Here is a 19,276-nt window from a genome sequence, read left to right as displayed (position 1 = left end):
AGTACCTATCTAACCTCAAACACAGCTGTAAAACCTCATATAGATTTAGATTGCTTCTCCCCAATTTCTCTTCAAGAATTGACCGCATTGATTTCTTCATCTAAATCATCAACGTGTCTCTTAGACCCCATCCCAACTAGGCTACTTAAGGAGGTCTTTCCTTTAGTTAACACTCATATATTAGATATGATCAATATATCCTTATTAACTGACTATGTACCACAGTCTTTTAAGGTAGCTGTAATTAAACCTCTACTAAAAAAGCCCACCCTGGATCCAGAGGTGTTAGCCAACTATAGACCAATATCTAATCTTCCCTTTCTTTCAAAGATCCTTGAGAAAGTAGTCGCAGACCAGCTGTGTGATTTTCTCCAGGATAATAATCTATTTGAGGAATTTCAGTCAGGATTTAGAGTGCATCATAGCACTGAGACAGCACTAGTTAAAATTACAAATGACCTTCTGATTGCTTCAGACAAAGGACTCGTCTCTGTACTCGTTTTATTAGATCTTAGTGCGGCGTTTGACATAATTGACCATCAAATTCTACTGCAGAGACTGGATCACTTAATTGGCCTAAAAGGTTCTGCACTGAGCTGGTTTAAATCTTATTTATCTGATTGTTTTCAGTTTGTTCACGTTCATAATGAATCGTCCTTACGTACCAAAGTTTGTTTTGGAGTTCCGCAAGGTTCTGTGCTCGGACCAATCCTATTTACTCTATATATGCTTCCTTTAGGTAACATCATTAGAAATCACTCTATAAAAACTCTAAAAATGATACTCAGTTGTATTTATCGATGAAGCCAGAAGAAAGTAATCAATTAACTAAACTCCATAACTGCCTTAAAGACATAAAAACCTGGATGAGCACCAATTTCCTGATGTTAAATTCAGACAAAACTGAAGTTATTGTTCTTGGCCCCAAACAACTCAGGGACTCTTTATCTGATGACATAGTTTCTCTAGATGGCATTGCTCTGGCCTCTAGCACTACCGTAAGAAACCTCGGAGTAATATTTGATCAAGATTTGTCCTTTAATTCTCATTTAAAACAAACCTCACGGACTGCATTTTTTCATCTGCGTAATATTGCGAAAATTAGGCCTATCCTGACCCGAAAAGATGCAGAAAAATTGGTCCACGCTTTTGTTACCTCAAGGCTGGATTACTGTAACTCTCTATTATCAGGTAGCTCTAGTAAGTCCTTAAAAACTCTCCAGCTAATTCAGCATGCAGCAGCACGTGTACTAACAGGAACTAAGAAACGTGATCATATTTCTCCTGTTTTAGCTTCTCTGCACTGGCTCCCTGTAAAATCCAGAATTGAATTTAAAATCCTACTGTTAACTTATAAAGCTCTAAATGGTCAAGCTCCGTCATATCTTAGAGAGCTCATAGTGCCTTATTATCCCACCAGAACTCTGCACTCTGAGAACGCAGGGTTACTCGTGGTCCCTAAAGTCTCCAAAAGTAGATCAGGAGCCAGAGCCTTCAGCTATCAGGCTCCTCTCCTGTGGAATCATCTTCCTGTTACGGTCCGGGAGGCAGACACCGTCCCCACATTTAAGACTAGACTTAAGACTTTCCTCTTTGATAAAGCTTATAGTTAGGGCTGGCTCAGGCTTGCCCTGTACCAGCCCCTAGTTAGGCTGACTTAGGTCTAGTCTGCCGGAGGACCCCCCTATAATACACCGGGCACCCTTTCTCCTTCTCTCTCTCTCTCTCTCTCTCTCTCGTATTCTATTACTGCATCTTGCTAACTCGGCCATTCTGGATGTCACTAACTCGGCTTCTTCTCCGGAGCCTTTGTGCTCCACTGTCTCTCAGATTAACTCATATCGCAGCGGTGCCTGGACAGCGTGACGTGTGTGGTTGTGCTGCTGTCGTGGTCCTGCCAGATGCCTCCTGCTGCTGCTGCCATCATTAGTCATTAGTCATACTTCTACTGTTATTATACACGACTATTGTCACACATGTATACTGCCAGATATTAATACATACTTTCAACATATTGTACCGCAGTAGCCAGAACTATAACTATAATATTATTACTTTCAATAATGTTGTTGTAAGCTACTGTCATTACCTGCATCTCTCTCTCTCTCTCTCTCTCTTTCTCTGTCTCATTGTGTCATGTGTTATGCTGATCTGTTCTGTACGACATCTATTGCACGTCTGTCCGTCCTGGAAGAGGGATCCCTCCTCAGTTGCTCTTCCTGAGGTTTCTACCGTTTTTTTCCCCGTTAAAGGGTTTTTTTGGGGAGTTTTTCCTTATCCGCTGCGAGGGTCATAAGGACAGAGTGATGTCGTATGCTGTAAAGCCCTGTGAGGCAAATTGTAATTTGTGATATTGGGCTTTATAAATAAAATTGAATTGAATTGAATTGAGGACTTGGCTATGACACATGCCATTTGCAAGCAGTGTCATATGAGAATAAAGTCTCTGGGAATACGATGAACATCACCAACTGGAGATAGCATTAGCCACTTAAGGGGCCAACCTAACACTAAACCCGCTCTGCTTAAAAATCAACCAATGCTGGACACGCTTTGCTTGACCATCCAGCTCTGAGAGAGCTAAGAAAATAACACAGTCCATCGCCTATTTTACATGCAAAGATCTGTGTCCATAAAGCATTATTGAAAACAAAGGCTTTTGTTAAATGCTACAACAATACAGCTGTACCCAAGCTCTACAAAGAAGTGAAGCATTAAGTTGAGAAATCTTTGAGTACAGCAGATGGGTTGGCATTAACTTCTGATGCCTGGACTTCAAGGTCAGTGGATTCATATGTGACTAAAATAGCACATTATCTCACAGAGAACTGGCGACTGCTGTCTTACGTTCTTCAAACTAGAGCGGTACACCAAAGTGCAAGAATGGGGGACTGCCAACTAAAACCTTGTCGAGACAGACAATGCTTATAACATGGGTGTTGTTCAGTTAGCAGAATACCTGCATGTGAAGTGTTTCAATCACGCACTTAATCTGACTTCACAGAGGGCGTTACATCTGCCAGCAGTTCAGTTTGTCAAGTGTATGCAGCATATCCGAAAGGTTTTATGACAGTGTTGGCCACTCTTACGGCTTTGCATCACATTTTGCTGCAATGAATATGATTAAAGTAAGATGTGCACTGAAAACTTCATCTTACAGTGTGAAACTGATGTTGACAAAGTTTTCCTTTGTAGAAATAATTTGCAGTTGGATAAATGGCAATATATTTCATCCTAATACTCATATTGCAGTATTGCAGTAATATTGTATCATGACCAAAGTGTCATGATAATTTTGTATTGTATTATATACGATAATATTGTATTGTGGTTCCTCTTGTGATTCTGAGAAATAATTTCAAGGGGGAGACCAGACAAGACTCGCTGGGATTATATGGTTTTTTAGAGCAAGATCTTGAAAACATCTGGTCAAATTGCCACAAAATTCACAGGGCATGATCCCTTAAAATATCTGTAATTGCCCTGGCATGTTCTCTTGTTGCCTTAACATTTTTTGAGCATGATCATGCACCCTATCCCCCTACACTTTCTGAATTTTCAAAAGTGGAAAAGGTTTTCGTTCTTTTCACCCATCTTTCATACCAAATACACAAGTGGGGTAGAGCATAGCCCAACAGGAAAATATCCTTGCAGAAACAGCAGAGGCTACATACAGAGCTGCAGCATCCTCCATTGAACACGATGGACTTACTTTGCTCAGTGCTGCACTTGTGCATTTGGTTTGATAGCTTCAAGAAAAGCAAAGTCATTAGTATGTTATTCATTTGACCAACATTTTTGTACTGTGGGTCTTTACACTTTTAGTCCCTTTATCCCAGCAGGCTCCTCTGAAAGCAGAGGATTGTGAGCAGGATATTAATTACAGATATAATTAGGTAAAGGACAGGACTGCATGAAGAGATGGAAAAGTGCCAGGAGACAATGGAAGGAACTGTAGGAGAGAAGAGGTGGAGCCGAGTCGGCCTTCTGGGTGCCTCCGCCATGTTAATTAGAGAAGAACATGAGTGTGGACCCGAAGCACAGGCACTTTCACCTTTCACAATGGACAAGAACATCTCATTAAAAGTTAAGGATCTCTGTCCCTAGAATACTTGGAAGGTTTGGTGTGTCCAGCTAGACTTTGTGGATATTCTGCAGCCCTGAACACTGTGAACACATGAGGATATCTTCTTACACACTGTAAAAATTCAGCTTTAAAGTGGTTCTCACATCCAGTTGTGCACATGATGTGACTTACATCAACACTGAAAGCTTGATGGGGGAGGATATTTGAAAAATAGAGAAAGGGAGAAAATTCAAACATTTTCTAAAACTAGCAGAAATTAGCCCTAAAAAGCACTGGACACCACACCTCTTTCCTCTTATTGAATAAGGCATGGGTGGTTACTAGGGATGTCCCGATCCGATATTCGGATCGGGACATCCCTAGTAACCACCCATTCGGATATTCGGATCGGTATCGTCTGCCAATATTAGTTAGAAGTAGGGGAACACTTTGGGCCTCTGAGAGCAGTGTTCCCCCACTCCCAAAAGTGGGGGAACACTTTTTTAAGCGGCACCCAAGCCACCTCACTGCGCAACTCCGAATGGAATGGTTGTGACATCTAGTGTTGTCACGGTACCAAAATTGGGACCCATGGTACGATACCAGTGAAAGTATCATGGTTCTGAGTAGCATCATGATACCACAGCAAAAAATGAGGCAGATGTGCCTTTTGTCATTTATAAAAAGATAAATCACTTTTCTATAATACATCAATGATATTTCAATGGAATAAATTACTTATTGACTTATTCATACTTCAAGAACAGCATCAATAAGTGATTAACATAGGGGGGATCCAAATAAAATAAATAAATAAAATAAAAATCAACCAGCCACCCGGTGTGGTTTGCGGTGAGGTTTGTGGGCCGTTACCTGCCACAAAGAGAGAAATGTGAATGACTCGTTTCTCCTCTGACACGCCACATACCTGTGTGCCGCCATGGCTCGGTTGTCCAGGTACTACTGGGCAGTCATGACGCCAATGAAAAAGGAAATTAGACTACTGGACCTGGAGTCGGACTTCTCTGTCGCCGGTAAGCCGTTATCTTGCGCCGTAGGCTATTTGACCGCTGTATTCCTGTCTGTGACCCCTGTTCAACCCACAACCGGCTGGATTGGCCTTTCGTTTCTGCTGCTGGTTGCTATTTTTAGTCGAAAATGTGAGTAAAATGCTCACACGTAGAGCTCTGTGGAAAACAAATCACTGCCAACAAGTAAAAAGAAATAAATAATAACTTTCACTGCTCAGATACTCACATGTCTGGAAAACAAACCACTACAGCAGCATATTGAGTGCCAGGTGGCCAGCGCATGCCGTTATTGGACGGCGCATGGGCATTCACCCTCTTGCGACTGGACTTTGAACTTTCCCACAGTAGTGGTATGTGAGGCACTGTAGTACTACGGTACTCCACCCTGCAACACTAGTGACATCAGCCAATACTGTATGTAGTTTTTAGATGTGCAAAGTTCTAGACCCATGCAGATTAGTTCCAGAACGCACCAGGGCCTTTTCTGAAAAGATCCTGGTATGCGTTCCAGTACGTTCCGGCTCAAATTAAGCACTGGTATAGCCTACCTGTATGTATCAAAATGTATAATTTTCAGCAGTGGTCTGTGTGACCGCTGCCGCGGTCGGAGGTATAACTGCTCAGAAGTCTAGTGTGTTTCATTGTTGTAACTTATAGGCTTCAGAAAACATACAAGACACATTTTTAGGAAAAGTCATAGGAAGAGAAGTTTGTAGGTTTTATCTAAACAGTTATTTGCATTATAAAAACCCAAATGGTCTGTCAGACCGTCGTGGCGGTTCTAGTGTTAAAACAACAGTGGCTTTGACACATGGCGGTTTACTTTTGAAAAACATTAAGTGCCATTTTTTTTAAAGATATTTTTGGGAGCATTTCTGCCTTTAATTGATAGGACAACTAAGCGTGAAGGGGGGAGAGAGAGAGGCATGCAGCAAGGGGCCACGGGCTGGAGTCGAACCCAGGCCGCTGCGGCAACGGCCTTGTACATGGGGCGCCTGCTCTATCCACTAAGCCACCGGCGCCCCGATTGCCATATTTTTTGTCAAAAACTGGACTCCTTCTCTGAGGCATAACTCTGTCAAATTGGAACGCAAAGTCATATGTGAATCATGCTTAAATGAACTGCACAGCTTTAGAGTGAATTGCACAGAATCTGAAAATTTCTGAGAATATCATTATCCTCTAACCAATCCATTGCAAATGCATGTCCATAAATATGCCCAGAAACAATAGAAAAAGGTTCTTATAACTACAGCACTTGCTGTAGTTATAAGAACTTTGAAACTTGAAGTTTGTTCAGTATGAAAGTAATCAAGTAGTAGTCAGTACATTTATGAGTACACTGCAAACAGGAGCCACTAATAGCCAATTCAGCCTTTTTTAATGATACATGTAAATAAATATAGGAAAAAAAACTCCACTGAAACATCCCTAAAAATCATGCCAACTGTTGTTCCAAGACTTGATTATACCCCAGATGGAAGTCATACATAGAATGATAATAGAAAAGACAAAATCCATCAAACTTTTTTTTCAAGTTGCACTATCAATATCCATCCATCCGTCCATTTTCATCTGCTTATTCAGTGCCGTGTCGCAGGGGCAGCAGGCTGAGCAAAGCACCCCAGACATCCCTCTTCCCAGCAACGCTTTCCAGCTCCTCCTGGGGGACCCCAAAGCGTTCCCAGGCCAGACGAGATATGTAATCCCTCCAGCGTGTTCTGGGTCTACCCCAGGGCTTCCTACCGGTGGGATGTGCCCGGGACACCTTCAGCGGGAGGCCATCAGGAGGCATCCTGGTCAGATGCCCGAACCACTTCAACTAACCCCTTTTGACGCGAAGGAGCAGTGGCTCTACTCTGAGCTCCCTCTAGATGTCTGAGCTTCTCACCCTATCTCTAAGGCTGAGCCCAGCCACCCCACGGAGGAAACTCATTTCCACCACTTGTATCTGCAATCTCATTCTTTCGGTCACTACCCCAGAGCTCATGACCATAGGTGAGGGTCGGGACGTAGATGGACCAGTAAATCAAAAGCTTTGCCTTCCAGCTCAGCTCTCTCTTCACCAAGATGAACTGGCACAGCACCTGCATTACTGCAGAAGCCGCACCGAACTGCTGATCCATCTCACGCTCCATTCTACCCTCACTTGTGAACAAGGCCCGAGATACTTGAACCCCCTCGCTTGAGGGAGTAACTCTCCCCCAACCCGGAGAGGGCAATCCACCGGTTTCTGGCAGAGAACCATGGCCTCAGACTTAGAGGTGCTGACTCTCATCCCAGCTGCTTTGCACTTGGCTCCAGCTCCTTCCCCACCGGAGAGGTGACATTCCAAGTTCCCAAAGCCAGTCCGCGATGCCAGGGATCAGCACTCCAGGGGCCCACCCCTACCTGCCACCTGGCACACAATGCACCCCAACCCCGAATCCTGTCGCTGCAGGTGGTGGGCCCACAGGGTGATGGCTCAGTGTTATCTGTTCAGGCTGAGCCTGTCTGGGCCCCATGGCCTAAGACCCAGGCACCAGACGGTCGCTGGCAAGCTCTCTCCCCTGGTCTGGCTCCAGAAGAGTGCCCCAGTGTCCCCATACTGGGCAAGGTGCTCATCTCCTGAAAAGTCTGTGTCATCGAGGTTAATATTACAATGGCTCAGAATTTCCTATCAATATGGTCCTGGAACACTGACACTCTCCTCTTACAATCCATATACAGATATTTACTGTGTTGAAAACCTATAAACAAAAACCAAGCTGCAACCTCCGAGGCTGAAAAATTAAGCCACTACGGAAGTGTCAAAAATTACAATTCTTTGAATGTCCACTTGAGTCTGGCTCCAGAAGCCAGTCAATCCCCAAACAACCACATGTTTAAATGTCCGACAGCAGAAATAAACATGTTTAACAGCCTGGTACAAAACACAGTTTTGGTGTCTATAGCTAATTTCAACATTCATGACAACTGTACAGGGTCAGGGGGTGAATTTTATATGACTGGCCGCAGAGAGTGTTGATATTTTTAAAAGCAAGCTCAAGACCCACCTTTTTAGCCTGGCTTTTAATTGAGCTGTTTTTTTTTTTTTTGTTTTTTTTTTTTTATCTTATTTTATTATTATTTTTTCATTTTATGTTAATTTTTAAATTTTGTATTTATGATTATTGTGTATTTATTTATTTAATTTTATTTATCTGTTTCATTTTTATTTTATTTTATTCTGAGTTTTTTTTATCCTGCCTCTGGTGTTACTCCACTTATGAGCATTTCCTCAGTTACTTTTTTTTATGAGTGCTGTGAAATAGTCTGTTATTGTTTAGTCCTTACCATTACAGTCTCTCAATTTATGCACGTGTGTCTGTGTGCGAGCATGTGTGTGTGTGTGTATGTGTGTGTGTGTGTGTGTGTGTGTGTGTGTGGTGGTGGGTGGTGGGGGGTTTATTGTTTTTATTGTGTAAAGCACTTTGTGTTGCATTCTTTTTGTATGAAAAGTGCTATATAAATAAAGTTTGATTGATTGATTGATGACTCATCGGTTTACAATTTATTAAGACTTAAAGTTGTGCATAATTAAGGCCGTGTAGCTCTGAGTGACAAGCTGTCTGCTGATAGTGTCTTTGGCTTCTCGCTCAGATCCATCCCTCGCTCCTCTACAGTGTTATGACAGCTTTATTGGTATTGTAATGAATGTCTTGTCAGTGTGGTAAAGGTAGGTAGTAGGAGGCAGGGTCAGCACTGACATCACACTTGGGGGTTGGTGGTAATGACTCATTAGGCAAAATAAGCCACACCTGCAGGGAGAGCTGGAGAGGCCATTGAGCTGAACGAGCACACCATGAGGGAGATGCTGGAGGCAAGACATTCTGAAGACAAAAGAGACTAAGAAAGCATTTGACACCACAAATTATCCATGTGAATACACATTTACTCTGAACAACCACAAAGAAGAGCAAGCTGGAATCCTCCGGTCCAAGTGAGCTGGTCACAAGGAGCAAGAGCAGTGGCCTGGCGGTGAATCAACCACACACACCCCCAAGATAGGGAAGGCTGCACTCATCCAGGGAAGTCCAGGCACATGTCCCACGTCTAATGCAACACATCCTGAGAGGCAGTAAATTACAGGCTTGCTAGCCTTGGTTGATGACGTTTTACAAGCCAAGTTTAGAATAGCACCATAACAACAGCACCAGCCGCTACTGGCTCCAAAAAACCAAGATGGCGATGGCCGAAATGCCGAACTCCAGGCTTCAAAACGTGAGTCCACATACCTTTGGGTAAAGTAATGGTAGCTATGTCCATTATTTTTACAGTCTTTGCCCGTGACTCTGTTGTTGTACTCCAGCACTCTCAGCCTGAAGAGGCCATTTTAAGAACTGCAGTTTTTGGGACTTAATGTTGCCCAATTTTTCAGCCGTGGAGGTAGCCGCTTGGTCATGGGTAATGTATATAGCATATTCTGCGTGGATATTCGTATTAGGCCTTTTTCTGACTGAAGCATTTTCCAATTAAGATGTGGGATATGCTGGAATTATTCAGGCTTAAGGAGAATACTTTGTATACAGTGAAATTGAAATATGCTTCTCAATATGGATTTTAACCACAGTTTGAGACACATGTTTATGGTCAGCTCTGTGTGTTGTCATGGTTACGTTGTACACAAACCAGGAAACATGGGGGATTCGAGTCAAATGACTTGACCCAAGTCCCACTTGAGATGGAAATTTGAGGACTTCAGACTTGCTTGACTAGCACTGATAAAAGACTTAACTTGACTTTGACTTGGTATTTATGATTTGAGACTGGACATAGACTTGAGACAGATGACTTGATAAGACATGACATTGTTCAGTTAAATATTTGCAATTTCTAGATACTGAAAAGTTAAGTTTTGTTTTTGAAATATGGTTGGTTGGTTTCCAGTGCAATGTGCTTGAACCTGGCAATATATTAGGATGTGGCAGCTATCATGTAGGGGGGCTTGTCCAGATACAATAAAATTTGAATGAAGTATTTTGAAGTACAACCCCAATTCCAAAAAAGTTGGGATGCTGTATGAAATGTAAATAAAAACAGAATGCAATAATGTGCTATTCAATTGAAAACAGTCCAAAGCGAGATATTTAATGTTCAAGTGTTTTTATGTTATTGAGTGTTCTAAAAACACTCAATAAGTGTATAGGACCTCAGGACACCAACTGTTAGTTTTGAGAGTGAAATTCTTTCCCATTCTTGCCTGATATATGACTTTAGTTGCTTAACAGTCCGTGGTCTCCATTACTGCATTTTGTGCATTATAATATGCAACATGTTCAGTGGGAGACAAGTCTGGACTGCAGGCAGGCCAGTGCCTAAACTCTTTTTATTTGAAGCCACACTGTTGAAACGTGCAGAATGTGTCACATTGTCTTCCTAGAATAAGCAGGGATGTCCCTGAAAAAGATGTTGTCTGGATGTTGCTCCAAAATCTGTATGTACCTTTCAGCATTCATAGTGCCTTCACAGATGTGAAGTTACCCATGATGCCATGGGCACAAACACACCCCCATACCATCACAGATGCTGGCTTTTGAACTTTGAGCTGGCAACTGTCTGGATGGTCCTGGATGATTCTTTTGTGTCACAACTTCATGAACATCCATGATTTCCAAAAACAATTTGAAATATGGACTCATCAGACCACAGCACACTTTTCCTCTTTGTGTCGGTCCTTCTCAGATGAGCTCAGGCCCACAGAAGTCTGCAGCGCTTCTGGATGTTGTTGATATATGGATTTGACTCTGCATAGTCTCAACTTGCATTGGTATATGAAGCAACAAACTGTGTTCACTGACAATGGTTTTACAAAGTGTTCCCAAGTCCATGTCATACTATCCTTCATACAATCAAGTCAGTTTTTAATACAGTGCCCTCTGAGGGGTCAAAGGTCACAGCCGTTCAGTGTTGGTTTTCAGTCTTGTCCCTTAAATGCAGAGAGTTCTCCGGATTCTCTGAATCAGTTGATGATATTATAGACTGTTGATGGTGAAATCCCTAAATTCAAACGCAAACGTGCGTTGAGAATAGTTGTTCTCAAACTGTTGGACTGTTTGCCCACACAGTTTTTTAAAACATGACCATCCTTGCTTGTGAACACCTGAGCCTTTTTAAGATGCCCCGTTCATACCTATTAATGATACTGTCATTTCTTACCAGTTAACCTGTGGAATGTTCCAACAGGATTTTTTTTAAAGCATCCAACAACTTCCCCAGTCTTTTGTTGCTACTGTCCCAACTTTTTTTGTAACATGTTGCAGGCATTAAATTCTGAATAAGTGTATATGTTACAAAAAAACAATTAAGTTTATCAGTTTGAACATCAAATATCTTGTCTTTGGGCTTTACTCATTTGAATATAAGTCAAAAAGGATTTACAAATCATTGCATTTTGTTTTTTTTTCTCCTCCGAGAACCGTCACCTTATCGTGGTGGAGGAGTTTGAGTGCTCTAATGACCCTAGGAGCTATGCTGTCGGGGGCATTTTGCCCCTGGTAGGGTTTCCCATGGCAGATTGGTTCTGGGCGAAGGGTCAGACGAAGAATGGTTCAAAAGACCCTTCATGATGGACAAAAGCAAGGACATGTGTACCCGGCCCGGAGGGTTACCGGGGCCCCGCCCTGGAGCCAGGCCTGGGGTTGAGGCCCGTGGGCGAGCGCCTGGTGGCTGGGCCTTCGCCCATGGGGTCTGGCCGGGCCCAGCCCGAACCGGCTACATGGGCTCATCCCCCTGCAGGCCCACCACCTGCAGAGGGATCCAGAAGGGATCGGTGCTATGTGGATTGGGCAGCAGACCAAGGCGGGGGCATTGGCGGTCCGATCCTCGGCTACAGAAGTTGGCTCTTGGGACATGGAATGTCTGCCTCTCTGGTGGGGAAGGAGCCGGAGCTTGTGGAAGAGGTTGAGCCCTACCGGCTAGATATAGTCGGCCTCACCTCGACACATGGTTCTGGCTCTGGAACCCAAGTCCTTGAGAGGGGTTGGACTCTCTCCTTTGCTGGAGTTGCTCTGGGTGAGAGGCGGAGGGCCGGTGTGGGTTTTCTGATAGCCCCCAGACTCTCTGCCTGTACGTTGGGGTTCACCCCGGTAGACGAAAGGGTTGCTTCCCTGCGCGTTCGGGTTGGGGAACAGGTCCTGACTGTTGTCTGCGCTTATGCACCGAACAACAGTTCAGAATACCCGTGCTTTTTGGAGTCCCTGGGACAGGTGCTGGACAGTGCCCCGACCGGGGACTCCATTGTTCTGCTGGGGGACTTCAACACTCACGTTGGCAATGACAGCAGGACCTGGAGGGGCATGATTGGGAGGAACGGCCTGCCCAATCTGAACCAGAGTGATGTTCAGTTATTGGACTTCTGTGCGGGTCGCAGTTTGGCCATAACTAACATCATGTTCAAACATAAGGATGTCCATCGGTGCACGTGGCACCAGGGCAGCCTAGGTTGCAGGTCAATGATTGACTTTGTAGTCGTATCATTTGACCTGCGGCCATATGTTCTGGACACTCGGGTGAAGAGAGGAGCAGAGCTGTCAACTGATCACCACCTGGTGGTGAGTCGGATCAGATGGCAGGGGAGCTTCGACCACGTCCCAAGGGCAGAGGGGGACACTGAGTCCGAATGGGCCTTGTTCCGCTCTGCCATTGTCGAGGTGGCAGGTGTGAGCTGTGGCCGCAAGGCAAAAACTTGGGCGTGGGAGGAGTTCAGTGAGGCCATGGAAGAAGACTATCGATCGGCTCCAAAGAGGTTCTGGCAAACTGTCCGGCGCCTCGGGGGGAAGGCGGCAACTTGCTCACACTGTTTACAGTGGGAGCGGGGAGCTGCTGACGTCAACTGGGGACATTGTCAGGCGGTGGAAGGAATACTATGAGGAGCTCCTCAATCCCACCAACACGTATTCCAGCGAGAAAACAGAGCCGGGGGTCTCGGGGGTGGGTCGTCCAATTTCTGGGGCAGAAGTCGCTGAGGTAGTGAAGCAACTCCGACGCGGCAGAGCCCCGGGGGTGGATGAGATTCGCCCTGGATATCTCAAGGCTCTGGATGTTGTAGGCCTGTCCTGGCTGACACCCCTCTGCAACATTGCGTGGACATCGGGGGCAGTGCCTCTGGAGTGGCAGACCAGGGTGGTGGTCCCTATTTTCAAGAAAGGGGACCAGAGAGTGTGTTCCAACTACAGGGGGATCACACTCCTCAGCCTACCCGGTAAGGTCTACTCCAGGGTGCTGGAGAAGAGGGTCCGGTCGATAGTTGAACCTCAGATTGAGGAGGAGCAATGTGGTTTTCGTCCCGGATGCGGAACCATGGACCAGCTCTTTACCCTCGCCAGGGTGCTAAAGGGGGCATGGGAGTTTGCCCAACCAGTCCACATGTGTTTTGTGGATTTGGAGAAGGCTTACGACCCAGCCATCCAGTCCCAGTACTGAAGGAGCGTGAGTCTGGTTCGCGTGGCTGGCAGCAAATCGGACCTGTTCCCGGTGAGGGTTGGACTCCGCCAGGGCTGCCCTTTGTCACCGGTTCTGTTCATAACTTTCATGAACAGAATTTCTAGGTGCAGCCGAGTGATGGAGGGTGTCAGGTTCGGTGACGGGAGGATCTTGTCCCCGCTTTTTACAGATGACGCGGTCCTTCTAGCTCCATTGAACAGTGACCTCCAGCTCTTGCTGGGACAGTTCGCAGCTGAGTGTGAAGCGGCTGAGATGAGAATCAGCACCTCCAAGTCTGAGGCCATGGTCCTCAGCCGGAAAAGGGTGGATCTCGGGATCTTGTTCACGAGTTAGGGTAGGATGGAGCGGGAGACTGACAGGCGGATTGGGGCGGCGTCAGCAGTGATGCAGGCACTTAACCGGTCCAAAGCCACAAAGCCAAAAAGCGAAGCTCTTGATTTACCGGTCGATCTACGTTCCAACCTCTCACCTATGGTCATGAGCTCTGGGTAGAGAAAAGAAAGAACAAGATCGCGAGTACAAGCGGCCCAAATGAGTTTCCTCTGCAGGGTGGCTGGGCTCAGCCTTAGGGATAGGGTGAGGAGCTCGGACATCCGGGAGAGACTCGGAGTAGAGCCGCTGCTCCTCCACATCGAGAGGAGCTCGTTGAGGTGGTATGGGCATCTGGTAAGGATGCCTTCCGGACGCCTCCCTTGAGAGGTGTTTTGGGCATGTCCAACTGGGAGGAGAGCTCGGGGCCGCCCCAGGACTTGCTGGAGGGATTACATCACCAGGCTGGCCTGGGAACACCTCGGGGTTCCCGCGGAAGAGCTGATGGAAGTGGCTGAGGAGAGGACTGTCTGGGCTTCTTTGCTGAGGCTGCTGCCCCTGCGACCCGGACCCGATAAGTAGAGTCGCACAGTCTGGCCCCATATGCATTTCCCCAGTTTTGATAATGACATTTCGGCCCCCAGGCCCTCCTCAAGATCAACAAGATTGAGTGTGTGACACTTGTTTTCTATAATCAGGTCTGCTGCCAGTGCGTTACATTTATATTTAGTAGTAGTAGTTATTAGTAGTAATTCACTAGTAAGAAGAGAACAGTGGTATGCAATGTCTACATCTCAAAAATAACTGGCATGACCACTATAACATGCAATGTTACTCATTCCATGCCAAGAGCCCTGGGCTGAACCCGCTTCTCAGAAGGCTCCAAACCCAAACATTGACTCTCCCAGTTGTTTCATCAGTTTGCTCACTTTGTATTTATCGAAACGGTGCATTGAAGTCTATTATAAACTGTCCTGCCAGTCATCAATGCTGCTCTTGGGTCCTAGACTCACCTGTTACACTTTTCTGGTCTTCCCAACCACTTAAACAGCTTTACACTTCAGGCAACCCTCTCTATCAGCCACCTGGTCATCAGATAAACATTCACATGCACTCACAGCCATTTGGGGTTCAGTATCATGCCAAAGCACACTTCAAACTGAAGACTGCAGGGGCCAGGATTCGAACCACCAACTCTCAAATTCAAATACTTAATGAGCCACAACCTCCCCCAGTTGGCCTCTCTTTGATTCAAGCCTGGTTCAAACAAAGGTCTGGTTCTCTCTCAAACATTTTCCTGTCCAATAAATCCTTCTTGGAGTGTGACCTTGTTCTCTGACCACAGTGGTCATGAACATGTACCTCTGGAGCCTTATATGACTGGGCTGCACACACACACACACACACACACACACACACACACACATCCACAGCTCATCACACACTTTTCTGTGTGCTGCTCACTGAGTGCTGGGCCACTTGGCTCTGTGCTCCTCCTGGGTGAGGAGGGAACAAGTGATGCTGATTCATTTGGCTGCTGCTGCTGCTGCTACTGCTGCTGCTGTTTTTGTGCCGGCACTCATCAGCACACATCTGGTGTACAAGGTGCCAGATACACTACTTTCTGCTCTTTGACTTGTTGAGCTGTTGACATTTTCATTTCGACACCGATTATTTCTAGTTGACTCCACTGGCTTGAAACCACAGATGCTGTTTTTGTTGTTGTTTCTTTGAAGACGTGGCATTTTACTTTTATTACATGATTGTAAAGATAGGTTGGATATGCAGTACATGTGTCAATAGTCCATGAGCAGATCTGAACACAGAAATCCAGGTGTTTCTCTCATTAAAATGATGCTAAGATGAGCATACCACTTTGTATGAGACTAAAATATCTCTACAGCTATTAGATGGATTGCTATAAAAACATTCATGGTACCTAGAGGATGAACGGCAGTGACAGATGTTCAAGATGACAGATGATCAAAAAGACCAACAAACACTCCTTAAGTTATTTGAACTATGTGCATAATTTAGTTACTGAGATATGCTCATTTTTATGAACAGAATGCACAGGTGTTTTGACAGATTCATTATTCATTCCTCTGGTGCCACAGTACAATTCTGGGTGGTTTGCACCACACATAACACAGACCTGCCAACCTTGAAGAAAGGTTATGAGTTATGTGTCGGGTCGGATAACAAATCAAAAGTTTCGCTTGGGTTCGGCCCACTTGACAGGCTGCTGTGTTGTGCTATGGCCTATTCAAGTGCTGGAATATGTTATTTATGTGACAACGCCTGAACGCAACACAGGCTCCGCTCCATTAGTGCCGTGCTGCTGGTTCGGGCCGGGCTCGGTTATAACTGTCTTGAACTTGGGTCGGGTTCGCTCACCTGTGTGCGCGCACGTGTCTGTGTGTGTGTGTGTGTGTGCGCGCGCGCGCATCAGGGCGAAACTCTTTTGTAAACGCACGACCATGTAGAGACAGAAATGACATACCGTCATGTAAATAAGATAAATAACACAAGGCTATTTAGTTTGTTTAATAAAAGGACAAGGTATAGACCTGTTCTATAGGCCTGGATATGAAGCGTCTGTAGCGCCAAATAATATAACAATAGTTTCTAAAGAGCAAAGACAAAAAATAAATAAATAAATAAATAAATCAGCAGCGGTGGTCATATTCCATCAAGTTGCATATAGGAGAAACACTGACTTCAAACAGCCAACGCTTTTATTGTCAGAACAGTTAGACAACAGTGTTGCAGTGGATTTAGAATCACCTCATTTCACCCATGGCTTCACTCTCTGTCTTAATGGAGAGGCGCCAGCTATCAGCCTGATACCGTTTACCAGACTGAACACACGGTAACTCCAATCTAAGCTGACGGTGAGGAGCTAATAGCAGCTAACTGCTAACAGACAGAAGCTAACTGCTGAGAGACTGTAGCTAACGGTTTACAGACAGAAGCTAACTGCTAAGAGATAGAAGCTAACTCTATTATGCAGCACTCTGATTGGTCGAAATCTTTTCATTCCGCCTATGCGGACAACATAGACTAATAGACTGAAACTGGCGAAATGCGAGATTGAGCGATATGCGTACTTCTAAAACATGCGCTTCAACTTGTAGCAGCAAAGGCTGGTAGCTCTGGATAAAGTTATTCTTAGTTTTATTCTTTCATCAAATCATACCAGCGTACTTTGATGTCAAAATGCGTGCCTGGTACGCAAAATGCGTACAGGTTGGCAGGACTGATAACATGCCGCATGTCATTATGAGCGTACAACATGATGACACAGAAGACAGAAGCTTTAGCTTTCTGTTGCAAACACAATGAATTCTCTTGCTATTGTGGTTTTTATTTAGATGTATGTGCACGAATATGGAAACAATGATTGCTTGCAGCTATTGCGTGGAAATTCCTGGGGGAAATTCTGGGGAAATACCGTTTGCATGGCACATAAGGTAATATAATGTAATGTAAGGTCATGATTTGATGATGAGGAAGACAGAAGCTTTCTGCTGCAAAAGAAGAAATGCTCTGGCTATTGTGGTTCTTATTTTAGACTGGTTTTAACGGGATCATGCAAACAATACTTTCCCACAGTCATACACGGAATGTCTGTTTTTAAAGGGCTAAACTATATAGGTGAACATGGTAAACATAACCTCAGTATGTTAACATGGCATAGTCAGCATGTTAGCATTAAGCACAAAGCAACACTATGCCTGAGTACAGCCTCACAGAGCTTTTAGCACGGCTGGAGACTGTTAGTCTGGCTTATATAACTGTACAGCTCTGAAGCAGCGTCTTCATAATTGTTCTAAATAAATTCTCACAGCTGGAAGGCTGCTGGGTTCAGCTGTTACTAGGCTACAGCTTCTACTAATAGGAACCTTAAATTCAGTGCTGACAAAGATAAGTTTAACATGTCTACCTCCTCAAAATGTGTATAAACAGCAGTAATGTGTTGTGAAAAGTGGTATAATCAACCCTAACACTCACATGGCTTGTCATACATTATCCTTTCCATAAATTTTCTATCATTCGGTTTGAGATGATTTGTGTTGTATTGTGACGTACCTGAGAATCCTGCTCCAAACACAATGTTACTGTAGGTGGGGTGGCAGTCCAGCACGAAATGACGGTCAGGCGTTAGCTGTAAACAAAACACAACACAAAAAGCAAGCAAAGTTCCACATAAAACTGAAAGGGTCCAGATAATAAGAAACTTGATGTTTCTCAAAGTCAAAGAAGGATCCTTAAACGGCTGAATTTCAAGGGAGCTACGTCATCGAATCCTGCCAAAGGCCTGTTCCACTGTCAAGGATCCTTCAAATTCTACCGAGGACTGAGTCCTACCTTTAGAAAATTTCCAAGGATGAATGTGTGTATCCTTAGTGGGCATGAAGTACCCACAATTTTTCATGTACGATTTGCTGAAATAGCCAGCCTTTGTCAATGTGTGTTCACTGAATGCTAGGAAGGAGTCTTGCCTAGCCTCTGCAGGGTCCAATGTGGAAAGATCTGTCCTACCAAGGAAGCACCCGTTACTATTTGATTCACTCTGATCAGGCTGTTCTCACAAACCGTTCATATATTTTCCTATGAAAGGTAATGCATCCAAATTCATACATAAGCCATGATTTCTGAAAGGCTGTGATCATGTGACCAATGAATTGACAGGAGTGAACAAGGAAGCAGTCCTGATCAGTCTTGTAAAGAGGCAGGTTGGGCTTGAGGATAGGTCACAATGGGACTTTCCCCGGGAGTCGCATGTGTTGGAACTATGTGAATTTTTAGTCATTTTAAGGTTCATCCCCACCATGTTTCTTTTCCTAAACCTAACCTCAGTAACTTAACGGTAATTGTGTAACTGTGCATTATGGACATAACATAACTCGTGGGGTGCTAATTCATAGGATATCATACGCACTATTGTGCATGCGTTTTTTTACAGGGTATCATATGAACCGTTCTATGAAAATACGCTGCTCTGATCAAGCTGTCAGTTTTTAAACCATGGTTGCAAACCTGTTGGTTTGAAAAGTATGAACTGCTGAGGTCTGGAACCACAGAGCTGAGTTGGGATCTCACAGATTCTGACTGTTGTCAGATGAAAGTGAAGCGCTTTGTGCACATTCAGTCAAGAGTGCTGCAGCCTTCTTTCTCCTGCCTCCTCATTCCACAATATAGTGACATGAATGTTGAACTGAGCCATTGCAGATTATCTGGAGAACCATTTGACAAGGACAAACACACTCCATCTCCATTCCTATTTAAGTCTTTGTGGAAAATGTGTTTAACTGGATGAAAGGGTCCATCGTAGAATACATAATGACATCTGACATAAGTCAACATTCTACCACTGCTGCAGAGACACATGTAATTTAACTCT

At 44.6% G+C, this 19,276-nt stretch overlaps 1 protein-coding gene across 1 annotated transcript in view; it reads right to left on the bottom strand.

Moving 5' to 3' along the window:
- The window catches only part of pipox (pipecolic acid oxidase), a 90,610-nt gene that overhangs the window by 10,902 nt on the left and 60,432 nt on the right, over positions 1–19,276 (bottom strand). The window contains exon 7 of the mRNA XM_049576813.1: positions 17,962–18,037. Coding sequence (XP_049432770.1) covers positions 17,962–18,037 — 76 coding nt within the window. The remainder of the gene's footprint in view (positions 1–17,961; positions 18,038–19,276) is intronic.

This window comes from Epinephelus fuscoguttatus, linkage group LG5, assembly GCF_011397635.1.
Source record: "Epinephelus fuscoguttatus linkage group LG5, E.fuscoguttatus.final_Chr_v1".
NCBI classification, from domain to species: Eukaryota; Metazoa; Chordata; class Actinopteri; order Perciformes; family Serranidae; genus Epinephelus; species Epinephelus fuscoguttatus.
Note: the sequence above shows the minus strand (reverse complement) of the source record. Positions and strands in the feature narration are given on the sequence as shown.